The 27844-nt window shown below is 45.8% G+C and overlaps 1 protein-coding gene across 1 annotated transcript; it reads left to right on the forward strand.

Moving 5' to 3' along the window:
• The first annotated feature begins 1406 nt into the window (after positions 1-1406).
• scnn1a (sodium channel, non voltage gated 1 alpha subunit) lies at positions 1407-27844 on the forward strand. The gene is given in 13 exon segments (NM_001197195.1): positions 1407-1608; positions 9854-10162; positions 11094-11349; positions 11530-11717; positions 13004-13113; positions 14329-14492; positions 15890-15988; positions 17225-17342; positions 18320-18398; positions 18793-18850; positions 20979-21025; positions 23623-23698; positions 27206-27844. Coding segments are annotated over 12 exon segments (1902 nt in total). The 5' UTR covers positions 1407-1608; position 9854; the 3' UTR covers positions 27605-27844.

Here is a 27844-nt window from a genome sequence, read left to right on the forward strand (position 1 = left end):
GGGGATTCATGCCAGGGGTTTGTTTTATAGAACTGATGGGCTTCAAGCTTTAGAGGTGGGGCTTCATGCCTGGGTTTGTTTTGTAGGACTGATGGGCTTCAAGCTTATTAGAGAAGGGGCTTCATGCCGGGGGTTTGTTTTATAACACTGATGGGCTTCAAGTTTATTATAGGTGGGGCTTCATGCCGGGGGTTTGTTTTATAGAACTGATGGGCTTCAAGCTTTAGAGGTGGGGCTTCATACCAGGGGATTGTCTTATAGGACTGATGGGCTTCAACCTTTAGAGGCGGGGCTTCATGCCAGGGGTTTGTTTTATAGGACTGATGGACTTCAAGCTTTAGAGGAGGGGCTTCATGCCGGGGGTTTGTTTTACAGGACTGATGGGCTTCAAGCTTTAGAGGTGGGGCTTCAGGCCGGGGGTTTGTTTTATAGTACTGATGGACCAAGCTTATTAGAGGTGAGGCTTCATGCCGGGGGGTTGTTTTATAGGACTGATGGGCTTCAAGCTTTAGAGGTGGGGCTTCATGCCGGGGGTTCGTTTTATAGGACTGATGGGCTTCAACCTTTAGAGGTGGGGGTTCATGCCGGGGTTTGTTTTATAGGACTGATGGGCTTCAAGCTTTAGAGGTGGGGCTTCCTGCCAGGGGATTGTCTTATAGGACTGATGGGCTTCAAGATATAGAGGTGGGGCTTCATGCCAGGGGTTTGTTTTATAGGACTGATGGACTTCAAGCTTTAGAGGTGGGGCTTCATGCCGAGGGTTTGTTTTATAGGACTGATGGGCTTCAAGCTTTAGAGGTGGGGCTTCATGCCAGGGGTTTGTTTTATAGGACTGATGGGCTTCAAGCTTTAGAGGTGGGGCTTCATGCCGGGGGTTTGTTTTATAGGACTGATGGACCAAGCTTATTAGAGGTGGGGCTTCATGCCAGGGGATTGTCTTATAGGACTGATGGGCTTCAACCTATTAGAGGTGGGGCTTCATGCCAGGGGTTTGTTTTACAGGAGTGATGGGCTTCAAGCTTATTATTTTATCTTTTTTTATCACATGGCAGAATGAAGTGTTTTGGTTTATTCTTATAAATGAATATTTTGTCTCCCTATTGAATGCTCATGAACACTGACACTGTGAGACCATATTAATATTGACACTAGGAGGGATTATGGGAAAGATCATGTGTTTGGCACAAGAGCAGAATGCCTGCAATTCACCCCTGTAAGACGGCTTGTACAGAACACATGGATCTCCATTGTTCAATGCCTGGAAACTATTAGGTTGTATTTGTGATGTAAATGAATGGTTCCCAGGTAAGGAGCAGGAGGGAGGGAGGGACATGGGAGGTTCAACTACTCAATCTGCCAGAATTAACTGGAAACAAACCAGTTTCATCTCGGTCCAGTTTAACCACAAGGGAGAGAGGGAGCAGGAGAGCCTGGCAGAGGGAAGGTGCCAGGGATAAGGTGCAGGCTTACTGAGCGGCACAGGTGGAAACTTGCTCAGGAACAGGTGCCTGGGAGATGTCTGCTGCGGGGAAGGAATCTGAAGAGGAATGAAGTAAAAACGACCAGAGGACACTCTGAGTTATCCAAGAGAAATTCAAAGGAAACCAGGTGAGTGGCTGCTCTCACCTACCTGTTCAGTCATTTGGAATGTTCCACAAGGAATGCTACATTATGCCTGAAGTAGCGGGGGGCGATGGAGAAGGGATTGTAAGTGTATTTAGGTGGGAAAGGTGTCTCCTCCACAGCTCAGAGCTTGGACTTCTTCCAGGTAGCACCTTAGAGGCTTTGTCTGGTATTCCTGGCTGAAGAGCTCTCAGTCCCCCCCCCCTACATGTGACTGCACTTGCTCAATGCTTTCCTGTTGTTGCCTCTACATCTTCTTCAAGTGAAAAGGTTGTACTCGCAAGACTAGTACATTCCTAGGGGGGAATGTTGCGTAGACGTTGCTCAGATAAGAGCTAAGTCAAACAATACTCATACTGTAAGGATTGTTTCCAATTGGCATTTTTAGGGTTATGATTTCTGGATCATGAGTGAGCCACAGAGCTTCTCATCAGTAGGAAGCACCCAAAGGTTTTAATGGAGGCACCATGGGGCATGTGTAATTTCTATCTAAGGGGGGCTCAAAGCATATGCCTAGGTAACTCCTTTACACCTACAATGCAACTTTATGGGGGGCTTGGCACTGGGCATATGATAAATATGCAGCAGTTCTTTGCAAAGGGCAGAAAGGGTCATAGTTGACCATATTTTGTCTGTGACTTTTTGTACACCCCCCCTCAGGAATTTACCTTGGTGCTGCCCATTACAGCGACAATACCAACAATTAGATATCAGGCAATATAGATCTAAAGGAATAAGGGCATTTGAAAGACAAAGCTGGTAGCTCAGCATCAAAGCTGGGTAATGGGGGATTATTATTATTTACTACTGAATGTTTTAAGTGACTGCCATTTAATTGGTATCTCCCAAAACCCTTTGAGAATGCCATTACAATGGAATTTATGACTCGTAAACATCCTTTATATATGCAAGGTCCCCTAACACTTAACTTGAAACCAGAAAGCCACATATTTTTTAAATGTACACATTCTGACAAATTCAAAATGGGTAACTCTGTCTTTCTACTCCGAACTACTAAACTTCAAATCTGTGCATTTTACAGCACTTTATTTCCCACATGTTCTTGGGTAGAAAGACAAAAGATAGTAAAGGTGAATGCCAGGAGTCTACAGTTTGATACCCAATATGCATAGGATCAACATACTATGTGGCATGTAGAGACCCCAAAATTAAAATAGTGCTCAATCAATTTAAAAAAAATAAAATAAATTCTGAAAATAACTTCAGTGTTTGTATTTACAGTATGTTACATCCCACATATCCTTGGATACATAGGGATAACATCATTAATATGAATCCCAGGGGTCTTCTGAGCAGTTTGATACCCAATATGCATTGGATTAACATTCTGTGTGGAATGTAGAGACCCCAAAATAAAAATAGTACATATGAATTTCAAATCTGACACTTAAGTATGTGCAAACTTATATACTGCCTGTTATAAAGGCCCTTTAAGTGCAGGCTTACCACTAAAAACCATATCACTTTCTAAAGCACCCATTCTGGTACATTAAGGATAGTTACATATGCCTTTCTGTCCCAAACTACCAAACTGCAAAACTTTGCTAAATTTCCTTCTTTTTTTTAAATGAAATTTCTAAAAAATGTCTCAGAGTGTCTATTTATAGCATCTTATCCCCCACATGTTCCTTGGTACACAAAAATAACATCATAAATATGAATCCCAGGGGTCTTCTGAACAGTTTGATACCCAATATGCATAGGATTACAAAACTTTGTGGCACATGGAAAACCCCAGTATGAAAATAATTCCTCAGTATATTCACGGCTCACACTTCTGCCCTTGCAAGCACAATACAGTACTGGCATTTGAGCCTCTAATCCCAAGACCACAGTAAAGCATGTATATTTTTGCAAAGATTTGTTTTCACAAATGGAACATCAGCATTTTGCAGGCCACATATTTTTTTGAGCAGAAAGCAAAAGCCTAAATATAAATGTCACAGGTCTTTGGAATATTTTGATGCATTGTGTACATTTGATTACACAAATAATGTGGCAATCGGAAACTGGAGTATGTGGAACTCAATAAAATCACTAGACCAATAAAAAAATCACTCAAAAGAATGAAAAAAAAAAAAATTGCACAAAAAGATCAGCAAGCAATATTCTAATTGTACTGGTCTCATTGCGCAATTTATGTTTTATAGGCAGGGTTGGACTGGGGGGTGAAGGGCCGACCGGAGTACCGCCCCGGGGACCCCGCACCCCCCAAGGTACCTCCGCTGACGTATCCCCTCTGCAGGGGCCCCCACCCAACGTCTTAACCTGAGCGTATGCGAAATGCATCAGGGGAGGACATCGCTGCCCAGAAGAAGTGGCAACATTGTCTGGCTTTGGTCGATGGGACCCACTAGGGCCGGGGCTCACCAGGTGTTTTCCAGGTGCCCCGGTGACCTAGTCCGACCCTGTTTATAGGCAAATTACAGCAATTGGCAACAAAGCTTAATTTAAAATGAATGAAAATTGATAAAGTGCAATAAAATGGCATAACTATAGAGGAGGCAGATCCCACAGGGGGGAGTTGCCTGGGGAACATGGGAGCCACGATTGCGGGGTCTGCTTCCTCTAGAGCAGCTCTCAGGCTAGGGTTGCCATCCTTTGCGGTGGCAAACTCCGGGCAACTATGATATTGTGGGGGGCGGGGCTATGACATGGTGATTGGTGATTGGTTGATCGGCACATCAATCTGAAAGATTCATGCCTGGTTTTCCAAATTGGGGAAACCGGGCAGGCGGTTTTGACCCGGACAGGTGGCAACCCTTTCTCAGGCCCCAGAATATTTGTGGCCCGCTGTGAATTATATCTCTTATATATCAGATATAGTTTGCAGCGGGCAGTCACAAGGGGGCAGGGAGGGGCAGTAAGAGGCAGATGGGTAGGTTGCTGTGCATCAGATATACATGAATGTTGAATGGAAAGTTGCTCAGAGCGCCATTTTGAGAAAGCAAGCTCCCCTCTGTGATCCGCCAATAACAATTGCAATAAAGGCCAAGTCAATGATTGCCGAGCGGAGATACCATCTGTGCCTGTAATGCATTTCACTACACAAAACAATTGCCTTCAGAAACTGCACAGCAATTACACTCACTGGGGGTATAAATCACAGGAAAGTCACCTGTAGGATTAAATCCTCTGCACTTAGCGCTTGTAAAGGGGCCATTTCAGGGGCACTCAGCTCTTTATATGGTTGTTTGGTTGCTCTGACAAAGAAATGGCAGCAAAAAAAATCATTAATAACATTTGCCGGACAGAATAACCCACAGCAAGTGCAGCGACACACACTCAAATGGGCTGAGATGTGAGCCTGAATTCTGCTAGATACCCATTATAACCGAGATTCTATGATTCTGTCACATTGTAAGCAGCAGTCCTGCCCTGCTTTATGGCTGAGATTCTAGCTATCTGTATAACAGAGCATTCTGTCACAGTGGCACAGATCCTATCTGATCCCCCCCCCCATTGTAAGCAGCAGTCCTGCCCTGCTTTATGGCTGAGATTCTAGCTATCTGTATAACAGAGCATTCTGTCACAGTGGCACAGATCCTATCTGATCCCCCCATTGTAAGCAGCAGTCCTGCCCTGCTTTATGGCTGAGATTCTAGCTATCTGTATAACAGAGCATTCTGTCACAGTGGCACAGATCCTATCTGATCCCCCCATTGTAAGCAGCAGTCCTGCCCTGCTTTATGGCTGAGATTCTAGCTATCTGTATAACAGAACATTTAGATTCTAATCATATAGAGATCAGAGACCATTCCTGTTTAATAGATGCTAATAGCTTGGTAATGGCAAGATAGCATTCTGCTGTCTCCCTAGTAATAGTTCAGCCTTTGGTTGCCATTATTAGACCTTAGATTGGCTAATTGTGATAATAAGAAAATAAATATCAATATAAATAAGGCTCTGACACTCTGCATATATACTGTAGTGCTTTGCCCCCCATACTACATTGGCAATACATTGGCTTGTATGTGGGGCCAAGATGATGGCCTATCTGACCAATAGGGGTTGGCCAGATATAGGACAGCTTTGACTATACAGTTGGATGAGGAATAATCATGCAGTTCTTTCCTGACAGGTCTGCACTGACCCATTTGCCTTGAGGCCAAATTATTGGATCATTTGGCCCAAAACCATGGTACATGATCTCTGTATGTATGGCGTGTATGGCGTGTATAGCGTGTATAACGTGTATAGCGTGTAGAGCCCAAGACGTTGAAAAGCATTCAACACACGATAGCTCTAAAGGTAACACCTCTCAGTCCTATTTATTTATTATTTTCGTCAATACAAAACTTTCCAGGTCATCTGAGCTCTGTAGGGAGAGAGGTAAATCTGACACTCGGGTGCAATGAAGGCTTTTCTGTCTGACCGAAACCACGGAACAAAGGAGTATTTACTCCACCTGAAGGGTGGGGGCGCGGAACATGGAGCCGATATAAAGAACTGCCTGTTGTTCTCTGCCGTGCAGCAGGGGAGGTTCTGAAGGGTTCGATTTCTGCTTAACATGTGGTCACGTTGGGCATGTGTGTGTGTAAATATATCCCTGTGCCGTCCTTGGATACCTGGGTAGTTACCGATGCAATAGACCCATCAAACATGGCCTGTACTTGTGCACAGATTACCTGTATGTCAGCCTTCTGGTGCCAGAACAGCCAAGGTTTGGAGGCAGCAGTGATGGCAGATACAGTAGATAAGTCCAAGAAAGGGCCGGATGAGTAGGAGAAGCATTGAACCTTATGGACCTCCATGTAACTGTGTTCATGGGACATTTATTTATGTTCCTTGGGCTCCATTCTTGCCTTTATTTGGGATAGTTTAGCCAAATGCCAAGGCTGTGCCTGTGGGTGTGTGAGTTTGGGATCACTTTCCAAACAGGGCGGGGCCGGACTCACGGGGGGAGCATTAATGTGCCACATTATCTCTGTAAATAGAATAATTGCGGGCTCGGTGCTTGCCTCACCACAACAAGAACAGACTGTCTTCTGTTTTAATCTACTCATTAAAGGAAATAATTGCAGGTTCTGGTCCAATGACGTTCATGTTTATATGAGGCAACTTTCCTGTCTCTCTGGAGGCAAGATGGAGGCGGAAGGAGATGGTGGTGGGTATAAAACATATATTTCCTACAAACCTAGGGGGTTCAGCCTTTGCTCAGGGTCCCCAGTAGCTAACAACATGGTTACAGATTTAGGAGAACATCAATATATCAACCGTTTATCCAGTTCCAAGGACCACAAATACTGTATGTTTTTACCCTAGATCTCATGTTTGACCTTCAAGGTGTATCTCACCCTAAGTGGCCTTCAAGCTGAGCCCTTCAGCCACGTTTCCCAGCCCATCCGTGGTCGCCAACCCCATAGCGGCTCTGGCACGGGACATCTTTCCAGCGGCCTCTACTGGACGTTTGTTTAAGAGTTCTAAGTGGCAACATACAAAGGAAAACCATGCAATGCTTTCTACATCTGCAACTGATTTGTGTTCTTCTAGACCTCGGGGTTGTGTAGTTATTGTCTAAACAAACACAGATGTTCCAGTTCTGCCTGGAAGAACAGAATCTCCTTAGTACTTTCGTAGTTTCATACTTTTATATACCAGCTATTTATTGTATAAATACACAATAACTCTGTATTAGGAGAATAGAGATTTCATCAGATCATGTTCCCCTAGCAAAGTGATCCCCAACCAGTGTTCACGAGTAACATGGTGCTCCCCAACCCCTTGGATGTTGCCCCAGTGGCCTCAATGCAGGTGATTATTTTTGAATTCCTGGCTTGGAGGCAAGTTTTGGAGGCATAAAAACCAGGGGTACTGCCAAACAGAGCCTCCTGTAGGCTGCCAGTCAACATTGGGGCTACCAAATAGCCAATCACACCCCATATTTCACACTCCAGGCTTGTGTTGCTCCCCTACTCTTTTTACATTTGAATGTAGCTCCCGGGTAAAAAAAAGTTTGGAGACCCCTGCCCTAGCATATACCAACTGGAGCTAGCCACCCCAACTAGATAGGGCTGTTTGAATCCTACTGATGCCCAAGTGATGGGACTTGCACCCCAAGGAATGGAGCTGAGAATGGTCAACTGACACTGTATGACATTGTGGGGCTGGAATCGTCTCTTCTCTAAGGGAAGAACCTCACTCTGAACCCAGGAACCTTCAACTCTCTATTTCACTAGGGGAACTTACTGATAGGGGGGTACAGAAAGCACATTTGATTGCAGCTACTTGCTGTATAATGTTGCCTACCATTACCCCAAATATCAGTCTCATACAGGTTTGGACTGGGGGGTGAAGGGCCCACCGGGGCCCCCCCTAACCCCCCTCGCAGGGCCCCCCCACCCGACATCCTCCCCCGAGCATGTAAATTTAATGCGTCAGGGGAGGAGCGGTTGGGCAGGGGGAGCGTAGGTAAGGGTCGGGTCTGGGCAGCCGGGGCCCACTAGAGCTGGGGCCCACCGGGAAAAATCCAACCTTTTTTACTTGTAAGCCACACTCAGATGTAAAAAGTGTTGGGGAGCCACACACGCATGAAACAAGTTCCTTGGGGGTGTGATTGGCTATTTGGTAGCCCCATGGGGATTGTTAACCTGCAGGAGGCTCTGCTTGGGGTAAAACTGTGTCTCTGGGCTTCCAAAACTTGTCTCCAAGCCAGAAATGGACACTTTGAGGCCACTGGGAGCAACAGCAAAGGGGGCGGTGAGCACCATGTTGCCCCCGGGGCATCACTGCACTCGATGGAGCCTAAACATCAGCCCTAACATAAGGTAAACACTCAAGGATTGTGAAGGCCTTGACATTCATAACAATAGGGCTTGCATAATGTCAGAACACACATCACAATACCACACAATTATCTACCCAGTTTATAGGCTGTAAATCTCTTTCTGCTTACTAACATGTCCGTGGTGACTTTCCGAGGGCTTATGAGTTGCCACCTCTCCCTACTGTAAGCCACGGCTGCCAGTGTGAACCAATTAGGGACTTAATTCTTCTACAAAAATAAAACAATGAGATGTTGTGCGGCCATTTTGAGCAACTGAGGTAACTCATTTGGCTCTGACTTTATTATTCATGGGAACATTCAGAGAAGAAGGCTGAATAATGAAACTTCTAGAACGAAACTGCCACCGGTGGGCCTGCCACGAAAGAGCTCCATGGGGGAGTCAAGGGAACGTGCCTTTGGGGGGTTGTGTGGTGCCAAATCATAGTTTGGGGTGCAGTTACAAATTTGACACTGGGGCATAGGACCACAAGGTGGAGCTATAGAAGAAGCAGACTCTTTGGACAACTTTGGGGGAGGCCCAGCAGGTATGAGGGGACAGTAGAGCAATAGGCAATTTCCACATGTTTATGTTTAGGGGGCCCTAAAATGATCTTGCTGTGGGGCCCAGTACCTCCATTTGGGTGGCTAATAGAGCAGGATGTGTGTCCGTGCCTCTTACAAATATGGCCGATGTCTGTATCTGTAACTCCTTGCTCTTCTTTGCTTGTTGGATATACGCAATCATTTATCCCCGATTAACTTCTCACATAAATTACCCAAGCAGTGGAGCCGCGTGGGCCCGTAGCCACTTACAATATACCAGTAGGTTGATTCCATCCGTGGCATTGGATGGAATACCTTTGCCCCAGGTGACCAATTGCGTTTCCATTCTATACACATTTTATACAGATTTACGTAATAAAGTTGCACAACTTTGATTTTATATGCATACCATCGAGTTATAGTGCGGATGTTTTAATACACCTTTATATATTGGCACTAAAATAATGTAGCTTGTAAAGCCCAAGCACTTTCGGTAAAGTGAAGGTTGCCCAACCCAGGGTTGGAGTTTTAGCAACACTATTTACTCAAAACTTAACACTGGTGTATAATTTCACGTTGGCAGAGCAGTCGTCTGGCACGGGACTGCTGTATGTTCCTCCAGGTACAGCAACCCACTGATCTCCTGTTGTCCCCTTCAGCTGATACCTCCTCATATAGTCTCAAATGCCTAGCCTTGTTCTTGTTGTCCGTGGCCAATGGCCTGTCCTGTGGGAGGTGGGTTGGTGGCCTCAAGAAAGGACCAGGCTGAATGGGACATGGTGGCATCCCCTGGGAGGCAGGGTATCTGGAATGGTTTGGGGGCCACTTCATATATTTATGGAGCACTGTAAGCCTTATATAGGGCCCTATCACACATAATCAACTTTTCTCTTTTATCAGGATGTCGAAGGAGGTGAAGAACGAGAAGGAGCCCCTTATTGAGTTCTTTTCCTCATACCGGGAACTCTTTGAGTTCTTCTGCAGTAACACCACCATCCATGGGGCAATACGGCTGGTCTGTTCCCGGAGCAACCGCATGAAAACAGCCTTCTGGCTTGTCCTCTTCTTGGCTACATTTGGCCTCATGTACTGGCAGTTTGGCCTCCTCTTTGGGCAGTATTTCAGTTACCCAGTCAGCATCAACCTCAACGTCAACTCGGATAAACTTCCCTTCCCGGCTGTGACTGTGTGCACCTTAAACCCATACAGGTGAGTGTGGCATAGACCTCGTTGTGGTACCAACAGGTAGGAATCCTATCAGGGTCACCATGGCAGCAGGGAGCTTGAAGAGATGTAATGGTCTGATTTTAGGACCCAAAAGGGCTGGAGGTAGAGGGGGATGGGCTAAGTTAGGCTGTTGTGGGTGTGTTTGGTTATGGACTAATACAGGGGTGGGCAAACTTTTTGGCTCAGGGACCACATTGACTTACAAACAGGCCGGGCCAGCGTTACACCCAGGGCTGCCATCAGAAATCACAAGGCCTCTCAGCTCCCCCCAGCATCCTGCAGCTCCCCACCCCAGCATCCTCCCCAACATCCTCCAGCATCCTCCAGCTCCACTGCCCAGTATCCTGCAACTCCCCACCCCAGCATCCTCCAGCTCCCCCCAAGCATCCTTCAGCTCCCCTAAGCATCCTCCAGCTCCACTCCCAGCATCCTCCAGCTCCACCCCCAGCATCCTCCAGCTCCCTCCCAGCATCCTCGAGCTCCCTCCAGCATCTTCCAGCTCCACCCCCAGCATCCTCCAGCTCCACCCCCAGCATTCTCCAGCTCCATTTCCCATCTCCCGCCCCCTGCAGCTCCCTCCATCCCCTGGCTCCCCGCTACATCCTTATATATGGTTGGGCCTCATGCATGCTGACGTCAAGCGAGCGCACGGGGCACAACCAATCAGGGCTCGTAATTCTTTTAAGGGTGCCAGAGTCGGTGGGCTGGATTAAAAAGGCCAGCTGTAGTTTGCCCACTCCTGGACTAATACCACCTCAGGCATTGCTGTATAGAACTAGGTGTGGCCCTGGCAACTTGGCCAAGTTTGCAGCCTCTCCGAGGCCGGGGATTCTTAACCTATGGGTTGGGGAACCAAAAAAAATGGTTCCACAAAAGGTTTGAGTTACAATGAAATGCACCTCTGTGCTTATAGGTACAAAGCGATTCAGAATGATCTGCAGGAACTGGACAAGGAGACCCAGAGAACCTTATATGAGCTCTATAAATATAATTCAACCGGGGTGCAAGGATGGATTCCTACCAACCAGAGGGTGAGGAGGGACAGACCGGGGCTCCCGCACCTGCTTGAGTTGGTGCCACCGGGATCCAAGACCCACAGAGTGTCCCGCAGTGTCATAGAGGAGGAATTACAAGTCAAACGCAGGGAGTGGAATATCGGCTTTAAACTGGTGAGTAGTCTGCCCAGGTCTAGTAACCCCTAGCAACCACTTTGATTGACTTTCAGTTGCTAGACATTACCCCATACCCATATAGTACAACCTGTATTATTAAAAAGCTGTTATTGTTACCTGTATTACGGGTAAAATGTACCGTAGCCCCCTGGTCATTCTTCTTATTGTCTCCATTAGTGCAACGAGACTGGGGGTGACTGTTTCTACCAAACCTACACCTCGGGTGTGGACGCCATACGGGAATGGTATCGCTTTCATTATATCAATATCCTCGCTCGAGTGCCCGAGGAAGCCGCTATTGATGGGGAGCAACTGGAGAACTTCATCTTTGCCTGCAGATTTAATGAGGAATCCTGTACCAAAGCGTGAGTGGCCTATAGAGTTCAGCTTTGTCATTCATCAGGGAGAATTCACTCATGTATTATAAGGGATACTGTACCCCCTACTGTAAATGATAAGGATATTAGCAGTCACTGAGGGGTTCTGTGCCCATATAAAGGCACAAGGCTGCAGGCTGAGTTATACAGGGAACTCTGAGTATCACTCATGTATTATAAGGGATAATGTACCCCCTACTGTAAATGATAAGGATATTAGCAGTCACTGAGGGGTTCTGTGCCCATATAAAGGCACAAGGCTGCAGGCTGAGTTATACAGGGAACTCTGAGTATCACTCATGTATTATAAGGGATAATGTACCCCCTACTGTAAATGATAAGGATATTAGCAGTCACTGAGGGGTTCTGTGCCCATATAAAGGCACAAGGCTGCAGGCTGAGTTATACAGGGAACTCTGAGTATCACTCATGTATTATAAGGGATAATGTACCCCCTACTGTAAATGATAAGGATATTAGCAGTCACTGAGGGGTTCTGTGCCCATATAAAGGCACAAGGCTACAGGCTGAGTTATACAGGGAACTCTGAGTATCACTCATGTATTATAAGGGATAATGTACCCCCTACTGTAAATGATAAGGATATTAGCAGTCACTGAGGGGTTCTGTGCCCATATAAAGGCACAAGGCTGCAGGCTGAGTTATACAGGGAACTCTGAGTATCACTCATGTATTATAAGGGATAATGTACCCCCTACTGTAAATGATAAGGATATTAGCAGTCACTGAGGGGTTCTGTGCCCCATATAAAGGCACAAGGCTGCAGGCTGAGTTATACAGGGAACTCTGAGTATCACTCATGTATTATAAGGGATAATGTACCCCCTACTGTAAATGATAAGGATATTAGCAGTCACTGAGGGGTTCTGTGCCCATATAAAGGCACAAGGCTGCAGGCTGAGTTATACAGGGAACTCTGAGTATCACTCATGTATTATAAGGGATAATGTACCCCCTACTGTAAATGATAAGGATATTAGCAGTCACTGAGGGGTTCTGTGACTCAGGGAACTCTACTTGTTTTATATTACTGGGTACAAAACACACATTTAATATGCCATGTAACACAAATAACATCACCTTATACTTAGAAACTTGCCACAATCCTAAGTCTAAAATATCTCCATGAAGTTTGCTTCCCAGCCCGACCTGCACATTAATCCAATCTGTATAGTTACCGTTACCCTTAATACTGTCAAATTGTGACTATACTGTACCATTAAATAGACCTTTTTGTTGTATTTTATTAACAGGAATTACTCGCACTTTCACCATGCCATCTATGGGAATTGCTACACCTTCAACCAAAACCGGAGTGGCCAGTCCAACCTGTGGAGTTCCTCCATGCCCGGGATCAAAAATGGTTTGTATTGAAGATATCTTTAGTTAAACAGTTTTAGTCTATACCCATGGGCGCTGGGGCACAAGGAACGGTGCTTCCCCCCATGAATACCTGCACTGATGGTGGCCACCGGCTCTGTATTCATAAGCCATGGGGAAGGGAAACACTTAGATGTCCCTCTATTGCCCCCTACTGTCCCCTAACGAAAATAAGGTATCAAAGGAGCCTGATACAGGTATGGGACCCATTATCCAGAATGCTCAGGACTTGGAGTTTTCCGGATAAGGGGTCTTTCCGTAATTTAGATCTCCGTACCTAAAGTCTGCAAAAAAATTATTTAAACAGTAATTAAACCCAATAGGATTGTTCTGCCCCCAATAAGGGGTAATTATATCTTAGTTGGGATCAAGTACAGGTACTGTTTTATTATTACAGAGAAAAGGGAATCATTTAACCATTAAATAAACCCAATAGGGCTGTTCTGCCCCCAATAAGGGGTAATTATATCTTAGTTGGGATCAAGTACAGGTACTGTTTTATTATTACAGAGAAAAGGGAATCATTTAACCATTAAATAAACCCAATAGGGCTGTTCTGCCCCAATAAGGGGTAATTATATCTTAGTTGGGATCAAGTACAGGTACTGTTTTATTATTACAGAGAAAAGGGAATCATTTAACCATTAAATAAACCCAATAGGGCTGTTCTGCCCCAATAAGGGGTAATTATATCTTAGTTGGGATCAAGTACAGGTACTGTTTTATTATTACAGAGAAAAGGGAATCATTTAACCATTAAATAAACCCAATAGGGCTGATCTGCCCCAATAAGGGGTAATTATATCTTAGTTGGGATCAAGTACAGGTACTGTTTTATTATTACAGAGAAAAGGGAATCATTTAACCATTAAATAAACCCAATAGGGCTGTTCTGCCCCCAATAAGGGGTAATTATATCTTAGTTGGGATCAAGTACAGGTACTGTTTTATTATTACAGAGAATCCCAGTCCGGACCTGGCACTAAGGGCATGATTGGGGCACTTGCACTTGGTCATTGTAAATGACCCCCCTCATCCCCAAGACTTCAGGTTGATGCTGCAGACTAGTAGGCATGCATACAACTACTTGGCCCATCAGCTGGTCAGGCAACCCATACACCAACCCATGCACAGCTGTAGTTGCTCAGTGTGGCAGAGCGGATATGTAACCTTGAATTGAAATTCCGGTGTCTTTTAGGTCTGACCCTTATCCTTCGGACGGAGCAGCACGATTACATCCCTTTACTTTCCTCGGTCGCCGGAGCGAGAGTTCTTGTCCATGGACACAAGGAACCGGCCTTCATGGATGACAGTGGCTTTAATATCCCTCCTGGGATGGAGACCTCCATTGGAATGAAAAAGGTGAGAGAGGAAGGATAATCACCATACAATTCATCTACATATATGGACCTCAAGGGGTGTCCAAACTCCAGAGCTCCAGTTGTTTTATTTATAATTCTAAAATCCCTCGAGTCCTGGGACTCAGCAGCAGAGATGCTTCAGGTTTGTGAACTGAATGGAGCAAATGGTCAAATGTTTTCATTTACAATATAATCACAACTTGGCTTCTCTCTAAAGCAGTGTAGCCTGGTGCTTCATGGTGGTAGGGGTTGAGGGTTGGTTGGGACCAATCCAAATGGCAAACTGCAGTAGAACCAGAGAGCAACTGGACTTGTTTAGTAACCATTGAAGATATGAAACGTCTTCGACCATTACTCAACAAGTTCAGTTGATCTAGATTTACTTAGTTGAACTGAAGAAGCTCAGATGAGTAGTGAAAAAGCTGCTTGGACTTGTTTAGTAATCATTGAAGACATGAAACGTCTTCATTGATTACTTAACAAGTCCAGCTGCTCTAGATTTACTTAGATGGACTGAAGAAGCTGCTCGGATGAGTAGTGAAACATCTTCAATGATTACTCAACAAGTCCAGTTGATCTAGATTTACTTAGTTGGACTGAAGAAGTTGCTCGGATGAGTAGTGAAACATCTTCAATGATAACTCAACAAGTCCAGTTGATCTAGATTTACTTAGTTGGACTGAAGAAGTTGCTCGGATGAGTAGTGAAACATCTTCAATGATAACTCAACAAGTCCAGTTGATCTAGATTTACTTAGTTGGACTGAAGAAGTTGCTCGGATGAGTAGTGAAACATCTTCAATGATAACTCAACAAGTCCAGTTGATCTAGATTTACTTAGTTGGACTGAAGAAGTTGCTCGGATGAGTAGTAAAACATCTTCATTGATTACTTAACAAGTCCAGTTGATCTAGATTTACTTAGTGAAACTGAAGAAGCAGCTCGGATGAGTAGTGAAACATCTTCATTGATTACTTAACAAGTCCAGTTGATCTAGATTTACTTAGTCGGACTGAAGAAGCTGCTCGGATGAGTAGGGAAGAAGCTGCTCGGATGAGTAGTGAAACATCTTCAATGATAACTCAACAAGTCCAGTTGCTCTAGATTTACTTAGTGAAACTGAAGAAGCAGCTCGGATGAGTAGAGAAACATCTTCACTCTTCAATGCTTACTCAACAAGTCCAGTTGCCCTAGATTTACTTATACTAGATATACCATGACCTGGATGAATAGAGACCTTTATAGTTTTATCACGCAATGTTTTGAGTCCCCTTTCAGGCTTACACAAGCTAGCTCCGAAGCACTGTATAATGATATAAGTTGGTTTCTTATACTGAAGATTTTGGATGAATGTTGATACCAGGTTATACTGAGGCTGCTTGTATTGGTGCCCCCACAGGAAACAGTCAATCGCATGGGGGGTAAATACAGTGACTGCTCTGAAGATGGAAGTGATGTCGACGTGAAGAATTTATTCGAAAGCGAGTACACCGAGCAGGTAACTGGCACGTGGCCTTCATCAGTATAGTATCAGTTTGATTTAATACCACTGTAGGTTTAGGTATAGGAAAGCCTCTAGCACCATGATGGATGGTTAGGTGATAGACCACATGGAGTTATGATATAGTTCTTCCTGAAATGCCAGAAGCCCTGTTGGCTCCCATAATGCAGTTCCCAAGAGGAAATTCTTCTCTCAAGTTCTCCATCAGATGTTAGCTCCTTGTTAGCGTCCATGATGAATCACAAGTTCCTACTAGAATACAATAAGGGTTACTGACTATGTGGGCTAACTCTGTAACTGAGTTGAGAATCTCCCAGTAGCTCAGTATTTGAATTTAAAGAAAATCAAGAGTAAATCTCTTTGGGTTGTCTATCTGAGGTTGGCTCCTCAGTCATGAGGCTTCCATGATAAATCATGAATTCCTACTACAATGCAATAAGAGCTACTGACTATGTGAGATAGCCCTTTAAATGGGTTGAGAGTCACCCAGTAGCTATGGTAGGGCAGAATCTACAAGCAAACATAAACACTAATATAGAACTAGGTAAGGCTTACACCAATGTAGTACAGGTATGGGATGCCTTATCTGGAAACCCGTTATCCAGAAAGTTCCGAATTATGTAAAGGTCATCTCCCATAGACTCAATTTTAAACAAATAATTCAGATTTTTAAGAATGATTCCCTTTTCTCTGTAATAATAAAACAGTACCTGTACTTGATCCCAACTAAGATATAATTACCCCTTATTGGGGCAGAACAGCCCTATTGGGTTTATTTAATGGTTAAATGATTCCCTTTTCTCTGTAATAATAAAACAGTACCTGTACTTGATCCCAACTAAGATATAATTACCCCTTATTGGGGGCAGAACAGCCCTATTGGGTTTATTTAATGGTTAAATGATTCCCTTTTCTCTGTAATAATAAAACAGTACCTGTACTTGATCCCAACTAAGATATAATTACCCCTTATTGGGGCAGAACAGCCCTATTGGGTTTATTTAATGGTTAAATGATTCCCTTTTCTCTGTAATAATAAAACAGTACCTGTACTTGATCCCAACTAAGATATAATTAATCCTTATTGGAGGCAAAACACAATCCTATTCTGTTTAATTTATGTTATGATTTATTAAGACAAAGTATGGAGATCCAAATTACAGAAAGATCCCTTATCCCTGACTATACCCTCCTGCCGTCTCTCAATCCCAGCTCTGTGCTTTTGCCCATCAGGTCTGTGTCCGTTCCTGTTTCCAGGCCGCCATGGTGGAGCGCTGTGGCTGTGGCTATGCCTTCTATCCGCTTTCCCCCGGGGATGAATTTTGTGATTACAATAAGCATAAAAGCTGGGGTAAGTGGAAGACTCTCCATACAACATGGCCCATAGCTCTTTCATTTATAGGCCTCTTTAGAATAAAACGTGGCCTTAGGGTATTGGCCATAAACAAAAATTAGCATTCTTTGTTTATGACCAATGAGCTTTTGTTTTTAAAAAGGCTGTTTTAATAAGTCACTGGGCATTGGTAGTTTTAGAGAAAATTAGGTTGTTTGGGGTATGAGAATGTTGATTAATTGGCTTGGATGTAGCCACAAGCATGGTTATTACCCCCATAGCCCTCCTATTGTGTTATAACTCCTTTAAAAAGACCAGGGTAGGGCTGTGTGGCCAATGCAGTGTGTTACTGCTATCTGATAATACCAAAAGGTGGAATTGTTCACCTTTATACATTAGACGGATCTCTTCACTTCCTTTAAAGGGGAAATTCACCTTGGAATTGACTTTTATTATGATGTAGACACAAATATTCTCAGACAATTTGCACTTGGTCTTCATTTTTATTTTTTAATTATTTCACTTTTTGTTTAGCAGCTCTCCAGTTTGGAATTTCAGCAGCTATATGGTTGCTAGGGTCTAAATGACCTTAGCAACCAGGTAGTGGTTATAATGAGAGACGGGAATATGAATAGGAAAGAACCTGAATACAAAAATAAATAATAAAAATTAACACTTACAATAAAACTGAAACCTCACAGAGCAATGGTTTTTGGCTGCCGGGGTCAGTGACCCCCATTTGAAAGCTGGAAAGAGGCAGAAGAGGAAAGCAAATAATTCAAAAAATATAAAAAATATGTAATGAAGACCAATTGGAAAGCTGCTCAGAATTGGCCATTCTATAAGAGAATAGAGAATAGGACACACTTATATAGGACACAATATATTCTTGGGCTTCACTAGTGACCATGGAAAATGCTGATATTGGCTGTGGTTTCTGCCTATAATGGTTACAATGGTATATATAGTAACTATACGCACTATTCACCCTACAGGCCACTGCTACTATAAACTGATTATCGAATTCACCTCAAACAAACTGGGCTGTTTCAGCAAATGCCGCAAACCCTGCCTGTAAGTAACTGCCGCTTTTTAGGGTTGGATTTATCGTATCTCCCAACTGTCCTTATTCAGGTGGAATATTTGCCAGCTGAAAAGTAGGAAAGGGGTGGAGCTTAATATACAGTGGGAGGGGCTTGGGTGGCAAGGCCAGTATGTAGCTTGGCATAACTGATTATGTCCTGGGTAGATTCTCCTACAGATAGTGTCCCACCCTGCCAGTCTGGTTGATTAATGAAGAAAGAGCTGTGTTACATAGTTACATAGGGTTGAAAAATGACCATCAAGTTCAACCCTTCCAAGTAAACCCAGCACACACACCCTATACTTACCTATCTTTACACTCACATACGTAAACTATATATGCAACCACTAATACTAACTGTGTTAACGTACTGTCTTCCTATAGGGTGTCAGAGTATCAGCTGACTGCAGGCTATTCCAAATGGCCCAATCGGGTGAGCCAGGTAAGTTGGGTCAATTAATTTATAACATTTTATAATTTGCCTTCATTAAATAGTTGGAGGGCAGGGTGGCCACCTGTCCGGCTTTGACCTGTACAGCCCAGATTTTGGAAGGACTGTCCAAGTCAAAACCAATTTGGAAAACCAGACAGGACTCTTTGAGATTGATGTAGCAATCAGCCAATCACTGATAGCCATGCCCCCATAGCATCTTAGTCCTGCCCACCCAGTGACATGATGCCCCGCCCCCTCCCTGCCCGGAGTTAGCCACAGCCCCATTCAGGGGAAATCAATATATTGATGAATAAAGGGGATCTTTATGAAAATAACTGACAGAAATCTCCCCCGCAGTAGATTTAAATGATCAATATTGGAAATATTAAATATAATAGGCGTGAATAGGAGGGGGCTGTGAGGGTGGGTTTCAGGGGGCAGAGTATGTCCAGAAACATTAGCCAATAACCGAGAAACTGAATATAATAAAATAGTAATGAGTGGGAAGGGTGAGAGCAGAAAGGGAAATGGAAACTTTTATTTTCGAGAGGTTTATTAGTTCACCCTGGGGGCACATGTAGGTGGGGAATGACACTGATATAGGGCAGCACCTCGACACAAAGACGTCATGGAATACGAATATGTGACAGCAAAGGCATACATATAGATTGAAAACAAAGGTTCAACCAATCGGTACGGTAGGTGTAAGGCACAAAGGAGAGGGGACTTCTCCAGGACTCAGATATCTAGAAAATGTCTCCGGTATAGTGATATTCTGTGTTCAAAGTTATAAAATATGCTAGAATCTCAGCCATAAAGCAGGGCAGGACTGCTGCTTACAATGGGGGGATCAGATAGGATCTGTGCCACTGTGACAGAATGCTCTGTTATACAGATAGCTAGAATCTCAGCCATAAAGCAGGGCAGGACTGCTGCTTACAATGGGGGGGATCAGATAGGATCTGTGTCACTGTGACAGAATGCTCTGTTATACAGATAGCTAGAATCTCAGCCATAAAGCAGGGCAGGACTGCTGCTTACAATGGGGGGATCAGATAGGATCTGTGCCACTGTGACAGAATGCTCTGTTATACAGATAGCTAGAATCTCAGCCATAAAGCAGGGCAGGACTGCTGCTTACAATGGGGGGATCAGATAGGATCTGTGCCACTGTGGCAGAATGCTCTGTTATACAGATAGCTAGAATCTCAGCCATAAAGCAGGGCAGGACTGCTGCTTACAATGGGGGGATCAGATAGGATCTGTGCCACTGTGACAGAATGCTCTGTTATACAGATAGCTAGAATCTCAGCCATAAAGCAGGGCAGGACTGCTGCTTACAATGGGGGGATCAGATAGGATCTGTGCCACTGTGACAGAATGCTCTGTTATACAGATAACTAGAATCTCAGCCATAAAGCAGGGCAGGACTGCTGCTTACAATGGGGGGATCAGATAGGATCTGTGCCACTGTGACAGAATGCTCTGTTATACAGATAGCTAGAATCTCAGCCATAAAGCAGGGCAGGACTGCTGCTTACAATGGGAGGGATCAGATAGGATCTGTGCCACTGTGACAGAATGCTCTGTTATACAGATAGCTAGAATCTCAGCCATAAAGCAGGGCAGGACTGCTGCTTACAATGGGGGGATCAGATAGGATCTGTGCCACTGTGACAGAATGCTCTGTTATACAGATAGCTAGAATCCCAGCCATAAAGCAGGGCAGGACTGCTGCTTACAATGGGGGGGATCAGATAGGATCTGTGCCACTGTGACAGAATGCTCTGTTATACAGATAGCTAGAATCTCAGCCATAAAGCAGGGCAGGACTGCTGCTTACAATGGGGGGATCAGATAGGATCTGTGCCACTGTGACAGAATGCTCTGTTATACAGATAGCTAGAATCTCAGCCATAAAGCAGGGCAGGACTGCTGCTTACAATGGGGGGATCAGATAGGATCTGTGCCACTGTGACAGAATGCTCTGTTATACAGATAGCTAGAATCTCAGCCATAAAGCAGGGCAGGACTGCTGCTTACAATGGGGGGATCAGATAGGATCTGTGCCACTGTGACAGAATGCTCTGTTATACAGATAGCTAGAATGTATCTGACTTTGCCTTTACTGTTACAGGACTGGGTGTTTCACACGTTGTCACGGCAATACAACCTGACGGACAGGTATGGACCTGGCGGATCTTTATATTAATTGTACATCACTGATTGCAAGGTTAATTACTGCAGTATCCTCCTTTGCTTACATAGACTGTAAGGTGTTATTTATTACATTAATAATGCAGATTACTTTTTACATCACACCAGTGTGAGGCCAAACCCACTTGATCCAACCCAAGTTTACCCAGTTTGATTTCCAGTACATCATGCTTCTGGGCTGTTCTCCTTCCCATCGTCAGACTCGGGGCACAGGAACAGCTGCCGGGGATCTTCTCACTGCCTTGAATACTATGGGCCTGGGGGGGAAGAAAAGGTCTTTATAGTGCCCAAAGCTCAATCAGCCTTCTTTATATTACCTATAGAAATCAATGGAAAAGGAAAACTCCAACAACAAGGCCTGACTATGGGGAAGAGAACAGCCCAGGAACATGAACAATCAGAATTGGACAGGGGGGAGACTGGGTTCCTTAACTGAAGAGGCCTGATATAAAGATATGCCCAGTATAGTGCTACTAAAGTTGTTGCTGAACTACAATTCCTCACCAGGGTCAGACTGGGCAGCTGGGATACCCCAGGGATTTGTTTGTTGCCCTGGGCTGAAATGTTCATAGATCACAGGGGGCTGCTAGCCATGAACAGCCAGGGAGGGGTTGTGTACTGTGCTTTATTGGGGGGATCTGTGGGGGCCCTAGAGGTCGGGTTCATGGTGGTCCTCAGTCTGACACCGTTCCCAGTATCGCCAGTTACAGACTCTAGTTGGCAGTGCATGCTGGGAGCTGTAGTAACAGATGTTTTGGAGGCCCACCGGTCGGCCATGTCCCATAACAGCACCCTTAGCCCGTCTCACTCTCAGGGGAACTACCTCTTTAATATGGGGAGGACCACCTTTTCCCAACTCTAAACGGGATATTGAGGAGGAAAGCGTGAGCGGAGGCCAAATCGCCTGCTTTATACTTATTCCAAATGGGAAGTCTGGGAATTGTCTGAGCCCGAGGGAAGGGAAATCCTGTCGCGCTGCCGGGCAGTGCTGGGGGGAAGCGCAGGCACTTCGGGTAAATTGATCATATTTGGCTTCCAATGCCCACAGTACATCATGCTGGGTGGGACCATATGTTGTTCCCATCAATAATATCTCAATAACTGTTAATAACAATAATATTAGGCAGCTGTGATTTTTCCAGGACAGAAAATAATAATATCTAATATGTAGTTTATCTGGAACCCCACACTGTTATTAAGGGTTTATTGTGTCCCCTATTGTAATGGTAATACAATAAGGAAGAAGTAGAGAACAATGAATATCTAGGCTTTATATGTCATTTTTGTGTCGTATAATTGACTAAAACATGTTTATTAATTTAATAATTTACCCCCTGATGTATAATATGAGGATATTAGACACCATTGTGAAGTTCCATAACCAGTATAAATGCAGCCTTGTGCCTTTATATGGGCACAGAACCCCTCAGTGACTTCTAATATCCTTATCATTTACAGTAGGGGGTACATTATCCCTTATAATACATGAGTGATACTCAGAGTTCCCTGTATAACTCAGCCTGCAGCCTTGTGCCTTTATATGGGCACAGAACCCCTCAGTGACTTCTAATATCCTTATCATTTACAGTAGGGGGTACATTATCCCTTATAATACATGAGTGATACTCAGAGTTCCCTGTATAACTCAGCCTGCAGCCTTGTGCCTTTATATGGGCACAGAACCCCTCAGTGACTGCTAATATCCTTATCATTTACAGTAGGGGGCACATTATCCCTTATAATACATGAGTGATACTCAGAGTTCCCTGTATAACTCAGCCTGCAGCCTTGTGCCTTTATATGGGCACAGAACCCCTCAGTGACTGCTAATATCCTTATCATTTACAGTAGGGGGTACATTATCCCTTATAATACATGAGTGATACTCAGAGTTCCCTGTATAACTCAGCCTGCAGCCTTGTGCCTTTATATGGGGGGCACAGAACCCCTCAGTGACTGCTAATATCCTTATCATTTACAGTAGGGGGCACATTATCCCTTATAATACATGAGTGATACTCAGAGTTCCCTGTACAACTCAGCCTGCAGCCTTGTGCCTTTATATGGGCACAGAACCCCTCAGTGACTGCTAATATCCTTATCATTTACAGTAGGGGGTACATTATCCCTTATAATACATGAGTGATACTCAGAGTTCCCTGTATAACTCAGCCTGCAGCCTTGTGCCTTTATATGGGGGGCACAGAACCCCTCAGTGACTGCTAATATCCTTATCATTTACAGTAGGGGGTACATTATCCCTTATAATACATGAGTGATACTCAGAGTTCCCTGTATAACTCAGCCTGCAGCCTTGTGCCTTTATATGGGCACAGAGCCCCTCAGTGACTGCTAATATCCTTATCATTTACAGTAGGGGGTACATTATCCCTTAGGAGCACTTTCATTGGCTTTCATTATTTTAACCAATGCAATGAGTGTCACCATGTGATGATGTCAGCGTTAGAGAATGAAGCTCCCGGGCGGTTATGCGCCACAGTAAAGGCCGCTGGTCTGTGTTACTTTTGTCTCTATATAAATCCCAATATTTTTCTCACTTGCAGAAATGGAATCGCTAAACTGAACATTTACTTTGAGGAGCTGAATTATAAAACCATCCAGGAATCTCCGACAATAAATGTAAGTGTGTGCGCGGGGGCACAATCAGGAGCGGCCAATCAGGTCGCTGCACTTTAGGGGGCCGGAACCACTGCAAGTTTCCTTCCTTTACTTTAGATATAAATACGATTAGGAAATAATCACAGGGAAATTCAGTAACAAGGTTGCAGACTAAAACGGCTTCCAAAAACCCATGACTTCATTTACAGTAAAGTGACTTTATCTGGTTACATACAGGGATATTAAAGATTAAGGAGGCTTAATACAGGCTAAACCCATTTCCTCACAAGTCTGTGGTAAACAAAGGGAGCATTGTGCTCATTACTAAATTATAATCCATTAGGTGGGGGTGTTTATACAGGGGCAGGGGCCGGCTCCATGTTGTAGCTCCCACCCTTCCCAGCCACAGTCAGCTGATCCCAATGGGCCAATGAAAGGGCAGCCATTTTGGGGTTTTATCCTTGAAAGCAAGTAAGTTGCAGGTAAAACTTAGTCCCTTTGTAAAATGAATATTGAAGCAGTAGAATTCTATGAATCAGATAAAAGTGAGTGTAGGACAGGCCAGACCTGGGGGTGAGTGAGTGTAGGACAGACCAGACCGGGGGTGAGTGAGTGTAGGACAGGCCAGACCGGGGGTGAGTGAGTGTAGGACAGGCCAGACTGGGGGTGAGTGAGTGTAGGACTGGCCAGACCGGGGGTGAGTGAGTGTAGGACTGGCCAGACCGGGGGTGAGTGAGTGTAGGACAGGCCAGACCGGGGGTGAGTGAGTGTAGGACAGGCCAGACCGGGGGTGAGTGAGTGTAGGACAGGCCAGACCGGGGGTGAGTGAGTGTAGGACAGGCCAGACCGGGGGTGAGTGAGTGTAGGACAGGCCAGACCGGGGGTGAGTGAGTGTAGGACGGGCCAGACCGGGGGTGAGTGAGTGTAGGACTGGCCAGACCGGGGGTGAGTGAGTGTAGGACAGGCCAGACCGGGGGTGAGGGAGTGTAGGACTGGCCAGACCGGGGGTGAGTGAGTGTAGGACAGGCCAGACCGGGGGTGAGTGAGTGTAGGACAGGCCAGACCGGGGGTGAGTGAGTGTAGGACAGACCAGACCGGGGGTGAGTGAGTGTAGGACAGGCCAGACCGGGGGTGAGTGAGTGTAGGACAGGCCAGACCGGGGGTGAGTGAGTGTAGGACAGGCCAGACCGGGGGTGAGTGAGTGTAGGACAGGCCAGACCGGGGGTGAGTGAGTGTAGGACAGGCCAGACCGGGGGTGAGTGAGTGTAGGACAGGCCAGACCGGGGGTGAGGGAGTGTAGGACAGGCCAGACCGGGGGTGAGGGAGTGTAGGACAGGCCAGACCGGGGGTGAGGGAGTGTAGGACAGGCCAGACCGGGGGTGAGTGAGTGTAGGACTGACCAGACCGGGGGTGAGTGAGTGTAGGACAGGCCAGACCGGGGGTGAGTGAGTGTAGGACAGGCCAGACCGGGGTGAGTGAGTGTAGGACAGACCAGACCGGGGGTGAGTGAGTGTAGGACAGGCCAGACCGGGGGTGAGTGAGTGTAGGACGGGCCAGACCGGGGGTGAGTGAGTGTAGGACGGGCCAGACCGGGGGTGAGTGAGTGTAGGACAGGCCAGACTGGGGGTGAGTGAGTGTAGGACTGGCCAGACCGGGGGTGAGTGAGTGTAGGACAGGCCAGACCGGGGGTGAGTGAGTGTAGGACAGGCCAGACCGGGGGTGAGTGAGTGTAGGACAGGCCAGACCGGGGGTGAGTGAGTGTAGGACAGGCCAGACCGGGGGTGAGTGAGTGTAGGACGGGCCAGACCGGGGGTGAGTGAGTGTAGGACGGGCCAGACCGGGGGTGAGTGAGTGTAGGACTGACCAGACCGGGGGTGAGTGAGTGTAGGACAGGCCAGACCGGGGGTGAGTGAGTGTAGGACAGGCCAGACCGGGGGTGAGTGAGTGTAGGACAGACCAGACCGGGGGTGAGTGAGTGTAGGACAGGCCAGACCGGGGGTGAGTGAGTGTAGGACGGGCCAGACCGGGGGTGAGTGAGTGTAGGACGGGCCAGACCGGGGGTGAGTGAGTGTAGGACAGGCCAGACTGGGGGTGAGTGAGTGTAGGACTGGCCAGACCGGGGGTGAGTGAGTGTAGGACAGGCCAGACCGGGGGTGAGTGAGTGTAGGACAGGCCAGACCGGGGGTGAGTGAGTGTAGGACAGGCCAGACCGGGGGTGAGTGAGTGTAGGACAGGCCAGACCGGGGGTGAGTGAGTGTAGGACGGGCCAGACCGGGGGTGAGTGAGTGTAGGACGGGCCAGACCGGGGGTGAGTGAGTGTAGGACTGACCAGACCGGGGGTGAGTGAGTGTAGGACAGGCCAGACCGGGGTTCTTGTTGTTGTGAGTGTGCGCTGTGCACCAGATGCATCAATAATATCTGTTCCCTCTGTGGTCTGGACCCAGGGATTATTTACAATGAGGGGGTGTAGCTGCTGGGGGGCACAGAGTCGGTTAGGGTGCCGTAGCTAAAGCACCTGTGCCTGGTTAAGTGCATTCTGTACCTGCCTGACTGAGAGTCATAAAAATACTCCATATTTGCATTTGAAAATCATATTGATTGTTACTTTATCAACTTCCCACTCTGCAGCGCCCTCTACAGGGCTGTGCCGGTGCCGGATGGGTATAGGCAGTGCATGCTGGGATAGTGGCACTACAGTCACTTGGGAGGGAACCAGTAAGAAAGAGAGTGAGCGGCTCTGTGGAAGTGCCTGGGAATGTAGCGGTGTGACATTGCACTTAGCTATAACTAGAGTTATGCAACGGGTTGTGCAACTCTCACTGTTTGCCGAGAAGTGAAACTGACATTTAGTACTTGGTTCCCACTGAGACCTGTGAGAGACTATTATTATCTGACACATTTATAGGGATTATAGATCATTCCCACCAGTCAGTGCGCCAGCAGAGCTTGCAGTCTAACAGCCCTATCCCATACACACACAGGGGCAGATTCATCAAAATGGGAGTTTAGAGCTTAATACATAAAAACTCCCCCACATTCTATTCATCCCTATGGGATCTTTAGAAGCGTAAGTGGGTGAGTTCTAACTTTCACCCATTGGTATCTAGGCTTCAAAAAATCCCATAGGGATGAATAGAACATGGGGGAGTTTTTATGTATTAAGCTCTAAACTCCCATTTTGATGAATCTGCCCCATAGTGTCAGTTTTATGAGGAGCCAATCAACCTGCCTGTATGGTTTTGGAGTGGGGTGGGGGGATGGGAACTGGGGTACCTAGAATAAACCTACTCAGGCATAAATAGAACATATAAACTCCATGGAGATTGCGCCCAGGCCAAACCTATTCTAGAACCCTAGTACTGCAATGCCAGCCACAGTGCCACCATAGTGTTCCTGGTTGAGTGAACCCAATCTCCTTCCCTCACTATTATGGAGAGGGTTTGGGCCATTATATGCCCTGATCCATAAAATACCCAGAACGTCAAAGGATTATCTGACTTCATATGGTTCTCCTTTGCTTCTCTCCAGATGGTGATGCTTCTCTCCTTGCTGGGCAGCCAGTGGAGCCTCTGGTTCGGTTCCTCCGTTCTTTCGGTGGTGGAGATGCTAGAGCTGGTCATCGATCTTGTCATAATTGTATTAATAATGCTGTTCCATCGTTATTACTACAAGCAAGCTGATGAAGGCGAAGCAACCTCTGCGGTTCCCACCCCTGCCCCATCCTTTGCTGATCTAGAACAACAAGTCCCTCATGTTCCTCGCAGTGATCTCCCCCAGCGCCAGATAAGTGTGGTTGCGGATATCACTCCTCCGCCGGCATATGAAAGCCTGGACCTGAGATCTGTTGGGGCGTTATCCTCTCGCTCGTCCAGCCTGAGAAGCAGCAGCAGGTCCTACTATGAGGAGAATGGGAGTAGAAGAATCTGAGAGGGATGGAGGACAAAAGAGAATAACTTGGGTTGGGAATCAAATCAGGAGAAATTCCCAGTACTTTGCCTGTTTATGGAGCTATTAATCTCAACCTCCATATGTTCTTATAGCGGGTATTTACCTTACTATTAACATTAAAGCACGCTGTAAAGCAGGGCCTGGGCCGGGAACACCTACTTATATTGTATATCAGTCCACTATATAGAAATAAACTTGCACTACTGCTGTAGACAATGA

This window comes from Xenopus tropicalis, chromosome 7 (genome assembly GCF_000004195.4).
Source record: "Xenopus tropicalis strain Nigerian chromosome 7, UCB_Xtro_10.0, whole genome shotgun sequence".
NCBI lineage: Eukaryota > Metazoa > Chordata > Amphibia > Anura > Pipidae > Xenopus > Xenopus tropicalis.